The following is a 13,393-nucleotide window of genomic DNA, read 5'->3' on the forward strand; positions in this document are numbered from 1 at the left end:
CCTCCCCCTTCCAGACAAGACAGAGAACAGAGACAGACAGACAGACAGAGCTGGGAGGGAGGCACTCCTATGGTTTGCACTGCTGCTTCCCTCCTCCCCTGGCTCTTGCTCCCCTGGCCCTCGCAGGTCCACTCTATCCCCCTCCCATCTCCCAGCCCCTAATACAATTCAGATCCTTGACAGCTAAAAATCCAAAACAAAATGAAAAGAACAAAACAACCCCCACGCCACACCCTTCACATCCTTCTCCACCCACTGCCATGGCCCAGAGGGGAAATCCTGACTCCCAAAAAGGTCCTGCAACTTTTGCCTCCTGGCAGAGCTGAGACCCAGCAGGAGCTGCACCCATTATTTCCCTGTGATCTCTATAACATCGTCGTCTTTGTCCTCCTCATTAGAGCTGCATCCCACCTCTGGGACCTCCTGGGGTTCAAACTGAGGCACCTGGGACCGAAGGAGGCCCCCGGCTGGGTAGCCCGAGTGAGGGGACATGTAGCCAGGGTAGGCAGATGCCATGCTCCTGGGAAGGCTGCTAGGCAAGACGGGGGCTGGGAAAGGAGCAAACATCCTGGGCTCGGGCAGGAGTGACTGCGTGAAGGGAAGCGAGTAATTGGGCAGCACCCCCGTCAGAGAAGGGTTGAGCATGAATGAGGGGACGCTGGCGGTGGCTGAGGTAGCAGCAGAAGAGCTGGCGGTGCCGGCTGTCAGCAGAGGGTCAGTAGTCACAGGGAACACCAGATGAGGGTCTGGGAGTAAATTGGGCAGCTGGTAATAAGAGGAGCCAGTGCCCATGTACAAGGAGTTTCCTGGTTGGGAGGCAAATGGATGGGTTAGGTTGTGGTTTAAAGAGACAGGAGGCATGGCGAACCCACCAGAGACAGGGTACCCGTGTTCGTACGGCTGCACGGACGATGGCAACTGGCGTTTCTTCTGCTGCCTGCGGGCTTGTTCCTCCGGAGCCGACGGAGAGGTCGACTTGCGCTTGTTGCCCCGTAAGTCCAACACCGAGTGGCCATCGACGTGCTGGCTAGTGGCCGGCTGGGCTGAAGACAGAGAGGGAGCCACGCAGTGAATCCCCCCCACACGCTGCTCGCCTCCTCGAGCTGCTAAGCTGGGCGCGTTGTCCGTGCGAGCGGGGTGGGCTTGGGCTGCGTTGGTGCTGGGAGAGCTGTGGCGGGACTCCCGGGCAGCCGCTGCCTCCGCGTACTGCTGCAGCTCACTGATGATCTCGGGGCTGTCGGGGGATATGGGCCGAGTGAGCTCCTCTGCGCTGGGGAGCTGCGGTGATGAGGCACTGTGTCTGCCATTGCTTGTGGACTCCAGCGAAGAGCTCTGGGAGCCTGGAAATAAGGAGATGGAGGCAGGTGAGAAAGACAATCTTGGAGAAAAACCTGTGGGCCAAGAAGTACGCAACAGTGGAAAGGAAGGTGGGGACATCATGGGAAGATTGTGGGGTCAGCTCTGAACACAGGCGTGACGGAAGGCAGCCAGGGAACACCACCTCAGACACTTGGGCAGGAAAGCACAGAGCAAGCCTCACACAAGCCCCTACCTGAGGCAGCTGTGCGACGGTCTTCATTGCCCTTTGGCTTCCCAGTGGTCCGGATAGCAAAAATCCGCCCGTCGCTGGTCCGGATATACGTCCCTGGAACAGAGGCACAACAACTGCAGTCACGGTTTCCACGAGCCCATGGGGCTGCCCAGGCATGAAGAGGACAGCAGCGCTGCATAAGGCCAGCCCACAGATCATGCAGGGAGATCAGTGGGGGCTTCTTCCCCCTTCCTCACTCCTCACTTCCACCCTTTCAGCTTTCCCAGGTTGGAGCTCACCCCCTCCTGATGTGCTGCTGGTGGGAAAAGTGGAACTTCATGCTTGGGACTAAACTTGCTCTGGGAGCACCAGGAAGTGTTCGGCTGCCCCAGTACATGCAAGTGGGCGTTGTGAGAACGAGACACCAGGCCACAAAGTTCCACAGCTCCTCTCAGAGGTAGCAGCAGCCACAGCTGCAATAGCCCCAAAGCATCAGCTACAACAGCACACTCAAAGCATGGGCTGCAACAGAGCCACTGCAGAGTCCAGATCTCCTCCCCTTCTTGTTTCTTTTCCTCCCAAGGGACAGATTCATGCTTTTACATCCTTTTCTTTGGCTAGGGCCCTACCCCCAGGTCTTACAAAGACAGAGGGACTTACCTTTTGTCCCTCGGATGATGTGGATGCTCTCACCAGCACTGATTCTTGCCTGTACATCAGTGGATGTGTTTGTACCCGGAATCACGATATCTGTCAGTGAGGAAAGAAACAGAACAGTGTCTGTGAAATTACATGCCAGACACAGGTGCACCACCAACCCCCTCTGCTTGCAGTGCAGTGGTCTCTCCTATGTGCTGAGCTAGAATTAAGCCCTGGGTTTATTTCTGAGCAGCACAGGAAAGCAGCAGAGGCTCCAAGGAAGCAAAAGTCATGCAGCTCTGGCCCAGCATCTCCCCTATCCCAAAAAGTGAACTCTCATGGGGAGTTCACTCACAACAACCCACCAGGCCCATGCCCCTTACACATCTGCAGGGAAAGACCTCCAGGTACAAGGGAACCACTCAAATGCAGAGAGGCAGTATCAGTGGCTCTGATGTCTGTCTGTCCACAGCCCATGTGGGCATCAACAACTCACCCTGCTCCTCAATTCACCATGGGCATCACAACTCAACTCACTGTGAGCACCAACAACTCACCTGTGGTGGTGACAATCTTCTGCACAAAGACACCGGCTCGCTGTAGATAGTTGATGGGGAAGTTGACAGCAGGGTTGGAACTTGAGGTTGATCCTGCACTGCCCATGGGGACGTGCCGGGGCATCATAGGAATGGGGGTGGATTGAACTGGGCGGACGCTTGCCACTGGCTTGTCCTCACCCTTGAGGGCTGGTCGCCTAGTGAGAGAAGAGGGAGGAAAGTGCAGTGCACCCACTGACAGGGCTAAGCATCCTCTGCACCCTCATTTCATGTCTACAGGAAGAAGGGGAAGAGGCAGGTACTCACCAGTTCCTCTGGCTAAAGGCAGGGATGCTTGTCAGACTCTGGTCACTGGCTGGGTAATACTGTGCGTAGGACGGCCGGGTGTAAGGGACGGACGCTCGCTTTTCCTCCTCATAGCTCTTCTTGGCTGCTTTCTTCTCTGCCTTGGTCAGCTTGTGCTCCTTCCGGTCGATCAGCAGTGACTCATGTTGAAAAGGCTCCTGCAAACCCACAGCACTGAGGTTTTGACACCAACACACCACACGAGGGAACCAACGTGCCCCAAATGGCAGCCACCCAGTCCCTGCATCAGCGCTGCCTGCAGCCCAGGCTGGAGCAGGGAAGAGGGGAGTTGGAAGACAGAGCTGGTCACGGTGAAGCATGTGTGGGACAACGCTGTGGATGTGACCAAGGCTCAGCTTGAAGACTGACAGTCAGCTAAGCCCTCGCTCACTATCACTAAGCCTGCCCAGCCAAGGTCATCGCTTACCACCAGCACACAGCAAAACCCACCAGCCACAGGCCAGGCTGAGTGCAAGGACGGAGCCTGCCAAGACATCACACAGCTACTAGAGCCCCATGGCACCACCCTACCCATGAAACTCTTCACAGCACAGGCAAGTGCTGGCTGTCCCAGCTTTGTTTTAAAGCCACCCCAGGAAGAGAGCTGGCAGCAAGCTGGGATATGCCACTGTCACCTTCCTGGCACAGCACCAAGTTGGAGAAAGGGGTGCCCTACACCCTGCTCCCAAACCTGTCCAGGACAGAGGTGTCTCTAAATGCGTAGAAGATATTTAAGGGAAGGGAAGGGCTCTTAGGGCCCTTTCTAGAGGATTTTTGACCTATTCCCACCAGTGCACAGATGCATCCTTCTTGCCACCATGTCCCCACCACACAGCCAGACTCCTTCAGACCTTGTCCTGCCTGTACAGTGCTGTGTCAGCAAGGAAGCAGGTTGCTCTTACCTTGGTGATGAGGTGAGGATACTTGAGACAGGCTAATTGTAGAACAGACTCCTTCATCTTGCTTGGATTGAGGGAGAGCTGAGCAGGGTCAGATTCCTCTTCCACAAAATGCAGCAGGTTCTCCACCTCCCGTCGGGTGAAGTTCAGTACTGGGTTCAGATCATCCACCACCCGATCTGGAAAACAGAGGGAACAGAGTGAGCAGAGAAGGGAAGAGACAGGTACTGCTGCCTGCTGCACTTCCTACACTCCTGTCCTAATAGAGCTCCCTCCTTGCAACCTGCACAGTCCTCAGAAGCCTTCTGTAAATGTCAGGGCACAGAGAAAATTCATCAGCCACGTTCAGAGATAAGCCTGTTTGACCAAGTCAGGCTGACAAATGCTTTGTGCTCCAGACTGCACAGCAATGCACTGCAGGTCACTGAGCTCCTGGCATGCAGCAACATGAAGCTAATTACGGATGGTGTCCCATCTCACATCACAAGGCTGAAAACATACAAGCCCTGGGACAGACCTGCAGCCACATCAGTCCATACCCTTCCGCAAATCCCACCAAAAATGCACAAGTTCATAAACAGAAACTGAAATTTACAGAACCCTGTTGAGTCGAAAGCTCAGAAAAGCAGCCACAGTCCCTCCCTTGCAAGAGCCTGAAAGTTTTCCTTGGACATTCCTTCCTGCACACAGGGCAAATGGGAGCACGTGGAGAAAAACTTCTATATCCAGGACTGTCCTGGGAGCCAGGCCAGCTGCCAGAGGACTCCACCTCGAGTGCAGGATAGCATACTGAGCTGATCACACTGGGCTGCTGCCTCTGGAGCTGAGTTTCGAGACAAAGAACACAGGCAGCAGAACTCTTTGGGTCACCATAACCCTCAGCTGCATGCTCTACAAATGCAGCTCAACAGCTGGCACAAGCCAGCACAAAAGATACTTCTGGTACAAGAGCAGGTCAGAACTGGAATGAATTAATTGTTCTTGGCTCCTAAGTAAGCACTATCAGCCAAAGGTATCAATATATATTTTAATTTCACTGTTTTCCCTCACTTGCTGCTGGAGAAATGGAGGTACAGAGCTATTTAATAAGTACTGCCCATTTTAAGACAAGTAATACCCAAGCACAGGGGAAACAGGATGACCACTCCCCAGGTCTCCAGTCTCTTGTAGCAGCCAGGAGAGCAGCAGGGAAAGTAAATGGCACTGCACTGGACTGATAGCACAGCCCTGCTGCAGGATGCTGGTTCTACAACCTCTACTGCTCTGCCATAAACTTCTTAGAGGGTCTCATGTCACTGCCAGCTCATAAACATCAAACATAACCCTAGGAGAGTGTCTCTCACTTCTTTGGCTATCTGGTTTTCAACCTTAAAAAACAAGTTACGGAAACCACAGAAACAGGACTTAAAGGAGCTAAAAGAAGTGAAAGTCAAGAGCAGAGTGCCACGTCCATCCACACTTACCCGACATGCCCTGCTTGGAGATCTGACGGTCATAGATCTTCTTCTCAAGGGTGTAATCAGAAACCAGTCTGTAAATGTGGCATGGCTTCTTCTGCCCGTAGCGGTACACTCGGCACACGGCCTGGGCATCATGGCATGGGTTCCAAGAAGCATCAAACACTACCACTCTGTTTGCTCCAATGAGGTTGACACCCAAACACCCAGCACTAGAAATTAAAAGCAAATTTCAAATTGTTGCCTTGGCCAATTGTCAAAGCTTCTGGGCAGGACAACCATCACAGCCAAGAGTTGAGGTGTCTATGGAAAGTTCCCTCCAGTCATACGGGCAACTTCAAACCCATGTTTGGTTTCCAAGACTGTTGTTAAGTTGTTGCAAAGGACTAAGGCTAAAATTCTACGGCCCTAAGGAATTCAGAAGCAGATGGTGTTAACATCTCATAGAGTCTCTAGAGCATGTTACGAAGGAAGTTAAGAACTGAAAACCCACATGCATACAGAGCATCAGTGCAAGTCCTCCACTGTGCCTTTCTGCTCTAGCCAACTTACCGTGTGGACAAGAGGAAGAGCCAAACAGAGGTGTTGCTGGGGTCATTGAACTGGTTAATCAGTCGTTCCCTTTCCGAGGCAGAGGTGCTGCCATCCAGTCCTGAGAAGGAAATTAAGGACACATTTAAATGCTCTGTATGTTTAGGAGAATATCCCATCAGAACAAAACCACTTCCTAAACACTGAGCTTTGGCACTGGTTCCCAATCAATTCTAGGTCTTCCTCAAGTCATGGACTACAGGACCTCAACTGGACCACTCTGTACCTCTAATTTGCCCAACCAGGCAGGTGCAATGCAGCCAGCTAGGTTGGGATTTGTTCAAGTGAAAGATTAAGGAAAACATTACTCAAGCTTGGCAAGGCTGAGACTGGGAGTGCTACAATGCACCAAGCCCATTGAGGCTCCGCATTAGGCAAGACACAAAGCAAGCAAGAGCAGCAGGCACAAAGGCCTCGTATGCTGGAAGCTTGAGGAACCAAGAGAAAGTAAAATTGTGAAAGTCTTTAGCAAAACCCCATAGACTGGATCTGAGCACTGAGAGTACTGGTCTAAAGGAGCGCAGGGGGGATCACGTCTCTGTCCTGGGCAGCAGCAGCTTGCTTCTGGGAGCGCTGCAAAAATCAGGAACACCATAACCACTGCTCTTCTCAGTCCTGGCCTGTAAAGTAGCCACACAAAGCAACAACCCATCCCTGAACAAGATTTAAAGCTGGGGAAGAGGGGAGGAGAAATTCACAGTCCTGCACTAGTGAAAGCATTCCACAGTGATTCTGGTTTGGGAAGAAAGATCTAGAAAACAGCCAAACAGGAAGCAAAAAGTATCTTTTAAAACTTAAAAAAGCACTAGTGTGTAAGTGAGATGTTAAAGATGTCTAACATGTTCTGAGTAAGATGTCAAAAAAAGGATTTAAGAGTTATCAGTTGCTATCAAACTGACACTGTCTTCCCAAGCAACTAAAGTAATTACAATCTGAAAGACACCTCATCAGAAGAATGCTTCAGAAGAGCATTTTCACACCCAGGGACAACTACAAGAAGATGGTGGGTGACTTTCAGGAATTAGTCCATCAAAAGGATCAAATAGCGTCACACCAAAAGAGAGGAGGATTGGCTGCACTCACTGTAATAGTTGATGTTTCGGACCCAGTTGTGAACTCCTCCATCTGACCCTGGAGGACTCGGCATTGGTCTCTTTGCCAAAAACTCTTCAATGACAGATAACGTGGACAAGCTCTGGCTGCAAAACCAAAATCTTTGTTCAGGAGAAAGCCCCCCACAGCAGCAAAAGTGGAGTATCAGAACTCTTCCCCCACCATGACAGCGTTGATGGTTGTTAAACCCTGTTTGTGGCAGCACACTTCTCACTAGTAAATTTGATAGTGGCAGAAGTATAAAACCCATGGAGGAAAATCAGGATCTAATACAACAAAGAAAAGGGAAACTGCCACACCACTCACCCCAGGTAACGATCTGCTAGTACCAGGAGGGGTTCAGCTACTCCAGCATTTAGTGACTGTAGGATCAGTTGTTGATACTTTACTTACCTGAAGACCAAGATCTTGTCTCCAAGCTTCACACTTTCCTCAATTAGGTGGAACAGTAACACCATCTTGGGTGAGTTCTCCAAGACTCCCGTCTGGTAATCACACAAGATGTCTTTGGCCTACCGAGAAACAGGAGACTATTACAGGTGGAGTTGCTCATTCCCTGTTTAGTTCAACAATCCTGTCTCAAGGTGAGAGAAATAAATAATTGCAGAGAGGTTATGTACATCCAGTCAGGTCCAGGTGACAATGTTACTCCCAACTACTGCTGCTACCTTCCATTCCAGAAGCTCCAAATGACAAACTTCTTGGAGTATGGATGAATGAGCATCCTCTTAACCTCTCATGACTCGCTATCTCAAGACCTCTCCTTCAGCCCACTAGATTTACCACCATGTTATCTAGGTTAAACTTCACCCTAACACTTTTTTTAGAATAACAAAGTCCACAACCTTTTTGGTCAGATGAAAACAATGGTATAAAAAAGTGTTGCCCACATTCCAGCCTCATGAGAGTCCCAAAATCCCTACCCAGTGCCATACAGACATGCTTATCAAGATGCTCTGTGGCAGAGAAAATCGATGAGAAATCCCCAACTCTTAAACAGAAGAGTGTCTTCTTTGCTCTAGTTCAGAAAACTGTCCTACCAAAAAGAGGTACAGTCTTTCAGAGTAAGTATCTAGTCTATGTTCATTGTAATTCTCCAAATGAGGAGTTTTCCAGCAGTAGTACTCACCCACTCATACGTAACAACCTGATTTGCTCTCTCCTGAAAGGGGTTGAAGCCGACACTCTGAAGGAACTTGCTATTAGTAGCTTCTCCAACTGGTGATGCCAAAGCATTACTCTCTGTTTTAACTTTCATTCCCTGAGGCTGGCAGCGGGAATTAGTACTTGCTGTGCCAAGGTCATCCACATCCAAATCCTGCTCATTTGCCAGATTCTCCTTTTGCAGAGCTTCATACAACACATCTGGATGGTTCCAGATCTGAAGGAGTATGAAAAGAAAGTGGTTAGGCCTGCGCTGACCTGCTGCCTGCCAACGATTGTGGAGTGAAAGGCCTTACAGCTATTCAAAGGAAAGAACTAATGTTTTGATCATCTCATCACCATCCCCATATGGAACCAGAAGGCACTGCAGAAAAAGCCAGTCTGGCTGCATTAAGGTAGTAAAATAGCATGATTCTGCCATGACACAAGGTATGAACTCTCTTAACTGAGGCTCTCCTGACTTTAAAACTGTCAAATTCTTTCCCTGAGAACAAAACAGAAGGCTGCTACGCAGCCCACACAGCACAAACACAGAGGAAGCTGCTTGTTTGCACTGCAGCAGGTAAATGGTTAAGGTATCAGTCCAGTTCTGGTTCTGTTGATGGCTGCGGGTTTCTTGTACAAATTGGAACAAGATTTTTAACATCCTTGCATCCCAGTTCTGGAAGTGGGGATAACAATTCTGCTGGGCTACTGCAGGGCATTCTGAGGAGAGATGTACCTGGCCAAACCACACTTTTACCTCTTTTTTTCACTCCTATTCTTGCCTTTCCCTTATATACTAGATATATTGCTTTGCAGCTCCTGTCAAAACCTACCTTACAACAGACACAGAAAGCTTTGAGTGGGTTCAGTCCCAGCCAGCCACTGTTGCCTGCGTCTCGGAACCGGTTCATGAACTCCGTATAAAGGGCCCGCTGGATCTTTGAAAGACGTACCAAAATGACATGTTCTTCCTTAGATGGAAGCTGAACCTTCAGCACATTGTGGCCTCGCCTGTGGAGAAAATAAAGACAGAGACAGAGATAAACAGAGGGAAGGGAATTTCCCAGTCTGATCTCTCTGTGACTGCCTGTAGGGTAAGATTTTGACTTCTTGCCTGCTTGGTTGCAGGGAGAAAGACCTCTAGTTGCATCCTTGTCTAATGCACAACACTTGGGAGATACTCTCCCTGCAGCCAAATACCAACTGTAAGCACAATTACAGAGATCTCAAATGATACAATCTTCTAGCACCGGTCGCAGTGTTAAGAGGGTGATGAAAGTCCTGTTTTCCATGGCAGCTGAAAAACAGAAGACAGACCTAAAGTCTCTTTTTTAGCTCTGCCAATGACTAAGACACTCCATTCAAATCACTGGTCCAGCATCTTAGAACCCTCATCTAAGAAACAAAGCTGATTTGTTTCCAGGGTGGTGGAGTCACTGTCACTTTTCATAACTGAGGGTTCGTGAAACACTTTCAGATCCTTGGGTAGAGGATGGCAGAAAGTGCACTTCCGAAATAACTATTAAGACATCAAAATAAACCTGAGGTCACTCTGATACAGTTAGAGGTGTTGTTCTCCATTATCAGTCTGTGGTAACAAAAACAGCAAACCAACTTTAATTCTACCCCCAAGGCAAAACAGAGCCATAAAGAACACTTTGCAGTTGACAGATTGAACAAGACAGAGATTCCAAGAGAAATATGGAGCTACTAACCTAATAACCTCCTCTGTGGTTTCTCTGTATGCTTAAGAACCTCCCACAAAGACAGATAAGGTACCTGTTTAAAACTCAGGCCTAAGAAGCTCGATTGATGGGCTGAAGCCAACTGTATGAAGTTCAACAAGGCTCAGTGCTGGGTCCTGAACTTGGGTCACAACAACCCCATGCAGCGCTACAGGCCCGGGGAAGAACAGCTGCCCAGCAGAAAAGGACCTGAGGGTGTTAGTTGACAGCCAGCTCAATATGAGCCAGCAGTGTGCTCGGGTGGCCAAGAAGGCCAGTAGCATCCTGGCTTATATCAGAAATAGTGTGGCCAGCACGAATAAGGAAGTGACCATCCCCCTCAGCACTGGTGAGGCCGCAGCTTGAATCCTGTGTTCAGTTTTGGGCCCCTCACTACAGGAAAGACACTGAGGTGCTGGAGCGTGTCCAGAGAAGAGCAACAGAGCTGGTGAAGGGTCTGGAGCACAAGTCTTATTGAGGAGCAGCTGAGGGAATTGGGGTTATTTAGTCTGGAGAAAATACGTTATCACTCTCCACAACTACCTGAAAGGAGACTGTAGCAAGGTGGGTGTTGGCCTCTTTTCTGAAGTAACAAGAGATAGGATGAGAGGAGATGGCCTCAAGTTGTGCCAGAGGAGGTTTACATTGGATATTAGGAAACATTTATTCACCAAAAGGGTTGTCAAGCACTGGAACAGGCTGCTCAGGGAAGTGGTTGAGTTACCACTCCTGGAGGTATTTAAAAGATAGGTAGACGTGGTGCTTAGGGACATGGTTTGGTGGTGGTGGACTTGGCAGTGTTAAGTTAACAGTTGGACTTGATGATCTTAAGGGTCTTTTCCAACCTAAATGATTCTATGATTCTCTAAGGCAGCATGATTAGCTGTACTGCATAAACTCAGCAAACAAGCAGGCTAATTTGGGATGAAGAAGCTGTTGGCATGGACTACACCATTAAGAACTCCTTGTGGACTCACCGCTGCACAAAGCCTTCCAGTAGGCTATGCAGGACATGACTGCGATACCTCATGAGACGGACATCTTGAGGGGTGCTGTCAATACACTGCCCGTTCAGGATAGGGCGCTCAAACATGTTGCTGAATTCCTGCCGTGAGCCTAGAAAGTCAGGTCGGACAAAGTCTACCATGCACCAATACTCAATGAGGTTGTTCTGGAGTGGGTAGCCAGTCAGCACCACCCGCCGGCGGGAGCGGATGTTCTTCAGGGCCTGCGAAGTGCTGGCATGGCAGTTCTTTATCCGATGTCCCTCATCACAAATAACCACATCTGGGCCAGGGCGAGACAAAGCTTTCTCAATCCCTGAGGACAAGGAACATTAAGTTTTAGTTAGAGATGAATAAGACAAAGTTCTGGTTTTATATGGTCAACCAACTTCACAAAAAGAAAAAGAGGGGTAGTTCTGAAAGATAAAAAAAGCAGTATTCATGGGTGGCAGAGAGTAAGGATGATTCAGGAAATAAAATGTGACTAGACACTAGCTCCAATTTAGCATAACATGGTAATGACTAGATATGACTGTCCCTTGATTTCTGCGCAAAGGCCAGCATCACATCAAGTTCAGTGTCTTGCATCAGATCAGACTGGTAAAAATCACACAGACAGATCCCCAAGTTCCGTGTACTGTCTTCCATGATTACTTGCAGCCATTGCAAGAAATGAAAGACTCAACCAAAGCTCAACAATCTTCTGTCTCCAAAATCACAATCCTGCCCAGCAAAGTTTGATCATGTCAAGGATGCTAAAAGCAAGTTACGGGTTGTTTCCCTCTGCTGCCAGGGGTGATAGCCAGCTGGACAACAGGATCACACTCTCTCGAGGACTGACTGGCCTCCCACCTTTCAGAAGCTCTTGCTGACGGTCTTCCTCATCCAAGTCAATAATGACAGGGCCAGTTTGTTTCTTTGTTTTCTTCTTCCTGCCAGTGGCAAAGGACTTCTTCAGTGAGAGGAGACGGTACATCTCATATCCCATCAGCAGCACACCACCCTCTATCACCCAGTCATTGACCACCTTTGCACGCGCAGCCGTTGTCCTGCAAAACAAACAAACCAACCAAATAAACTGTGAGCTTTCTCTCCAGTTTCAGTTTGAACCACTGGATTGGAGTCTGCTGAGAAAAAAAGACCCTTTCAATTAATTAAAGCAGTTTCTTGCATCAAATTAGACAGAGGAATACAATGAAGTTTCTTTCTGAGACAATCTGGTACAGAGGAAAACAAAAAAGCCTTTTATGTGCCATGGGTAGCAGCGTTGAGAATGACAAATCCTTACAGGAACTGAGATGTAGAAGTTTGTCATGTACAAAAGCACATCAAACTTGAGAGCATCCTTTTTACAGAGCTGTTGAGGAGACTGCCTCTGCAAAAACCATTTTCAGAACGAGCTGCTAATGTACGTGGTTGTAATGATCAAGTTGTTTATCCTTTTTGTTGTCTCTTCCAATGCCAGTGCCCCTCAACTATTCCTTCCCTGCTAGCTTGCTCACAACTGGTTCAGATCCAGACACTGTTCTCACTCAATCTTCCCAGAGCACACCAGATCCTATCCAACAGTACACACATGGCTGGAGTAGCATCAGCAGATTCAAAGTACATTCCACCCAGGAGGTGAAGACCTCAACAGATAAGTGTATGAACACAGTCAATGAACTGAGAGTTCCCTAGGATGACTACACTGTCTTGATCCATGCAAGACAAATGACCCAGAAAGAAGCAGAGATCCACGAGCCAAGAATACACTCCGCACCAGCCTGCATCTGCAATGATTGATCTCTCCCTTCTGGAAAAGAAGGCTCTGTATAATTTGCCAGAATCCTTCAAGGACAACACAATTCACTGAAAATCACAATGTCGAGCAGAGGAATCCCTAAGTGTGTGAAAAATCCCAGGGAAAAAATCTAACATTTAAAATACAAGAGATGTGGAATAGGGGGGACACGCCTTACAAGTCCCAGGACTCTGCCAGGGAGTCAGTGTACCACCAGAAACAAACCAGAGCACTTCTGCTCCTCTCTGCAGAAGTAGCTGTCTCTGCAACTGGGTTCTTGATCTCAGCATTTAGGGAAGAACAGAAAGATGCACTGGCAGTGTGAGAAGGAAGTACAAGATATAAATACTGAATAAAAGAGACAGTAAATCTCTCCCAGGGACCAAAATCCTCCTCTCAAGATGGCATCCACAACAAATTCAGAGTAGAAAACATCTGGGAGTCAAGGGCACAGAATTAGCCCAAACTAAACACTCTGCAACAGTAATTCCAAAAACAATTCCATAAGACACAAGTCCAGGAGCTCAAAAGGGCTTTCACCGGCACCTACTTGTGTTCATCGTTCAGGATGTGGACTTTGAAGGTGCGGGGCTGCACCTCT

General features: G+C 48.9%; 1 protein-coding gene across 1 annotated transcript in view; it reads right to left on the bottom strand.

The window, feature by feature from the left end:
- Positions 1 to 287: 287 nt before the first annotated feature.
- RAD54L2 (RAD54 like 2) overlaps positions 288 to 13,393 on the bottom strand; it is a 45,105-nt gene continuing 31,999 nt past the window's right edge. Inside the window, exons 8-22 of the mRNA XM_010162988.1 lie at positions 13,343 to 13,393; positions 11,862 to 12,058; positions 10,983 to 11,325; positions 9,115 to 9,292; positions 8,262 to 8,513; positions 7,526 to 7,644; positions 7,103 to 7,218; positions 5,981 to 6,080; positions 5,435 to 5,640; positions 3,975 to 4,150; positions 3,034 to 3,230; positions 2,728 to 2,924; positions 2,192 to 2,281; positions 1,553 to 1,645; positions 288 to 1,340 (exon numbers count right to left, since the gene is read on the bottom strand). The exon at positions 13,343 to 13,393 is cut by the window's right edge and continues 89 nt beyond it. Of these exons, the coding sequence (XP_010161290.1) occupies positions 349 to 1,340; positions 1,553 to 1,645; positions 2,192 to 2,281; positions 2,728 to 2,924; positions 3,034 to 3,230; positions 3,975 to 4,150; positions 5,435 to 5,640; positions 5,981 to 6,080; positions 7,103 to 7,218; positions 7,526 to 7,644; positions 8,262 to 8,513; positions 9,115 to 9,292; positions 10,983 to 11,325; positions 11,862 to 12,058; positions 13,343 to 13,393 (3,307 nt within the window). The 3' untranslated portion in view covers positions 288 to 348. The remainder of the gene's footprint in view (positions 1,341 to 1,552; positions 1,646 to 2,191; positions 2,282 to 2,727; positions 2,925 to 3,033; positions 3,231 to 3,974; positions 4,151 to 5,434; positions 5,641 to 5,980; positions 6,081 to 7,102; positions 7,219 to 7,525; positions 7,645 to 8,261; positions 8,514 to 9,114; positions 9,293 to 10,982; positions 11,326 to 11,861; positions 12,059 to 13,342) is intronic.

Source organism: Antrostomus carolinensis, unplaced genomic scaffold (assembly GCF_000700745.2).
Source record: "Antrostomus carolinensis isolate BGI_N321 unplaced genomic scaffold, ASM70074v2 scaffold5232, whole genome shotgun sequence".
Lineage (NCBI taxonomy): Eukaryota > Metazoa > Chordata > Aves > Caprimulgiformes > Caprimulgidae > Antrostomus > Antrostomus carolinensis.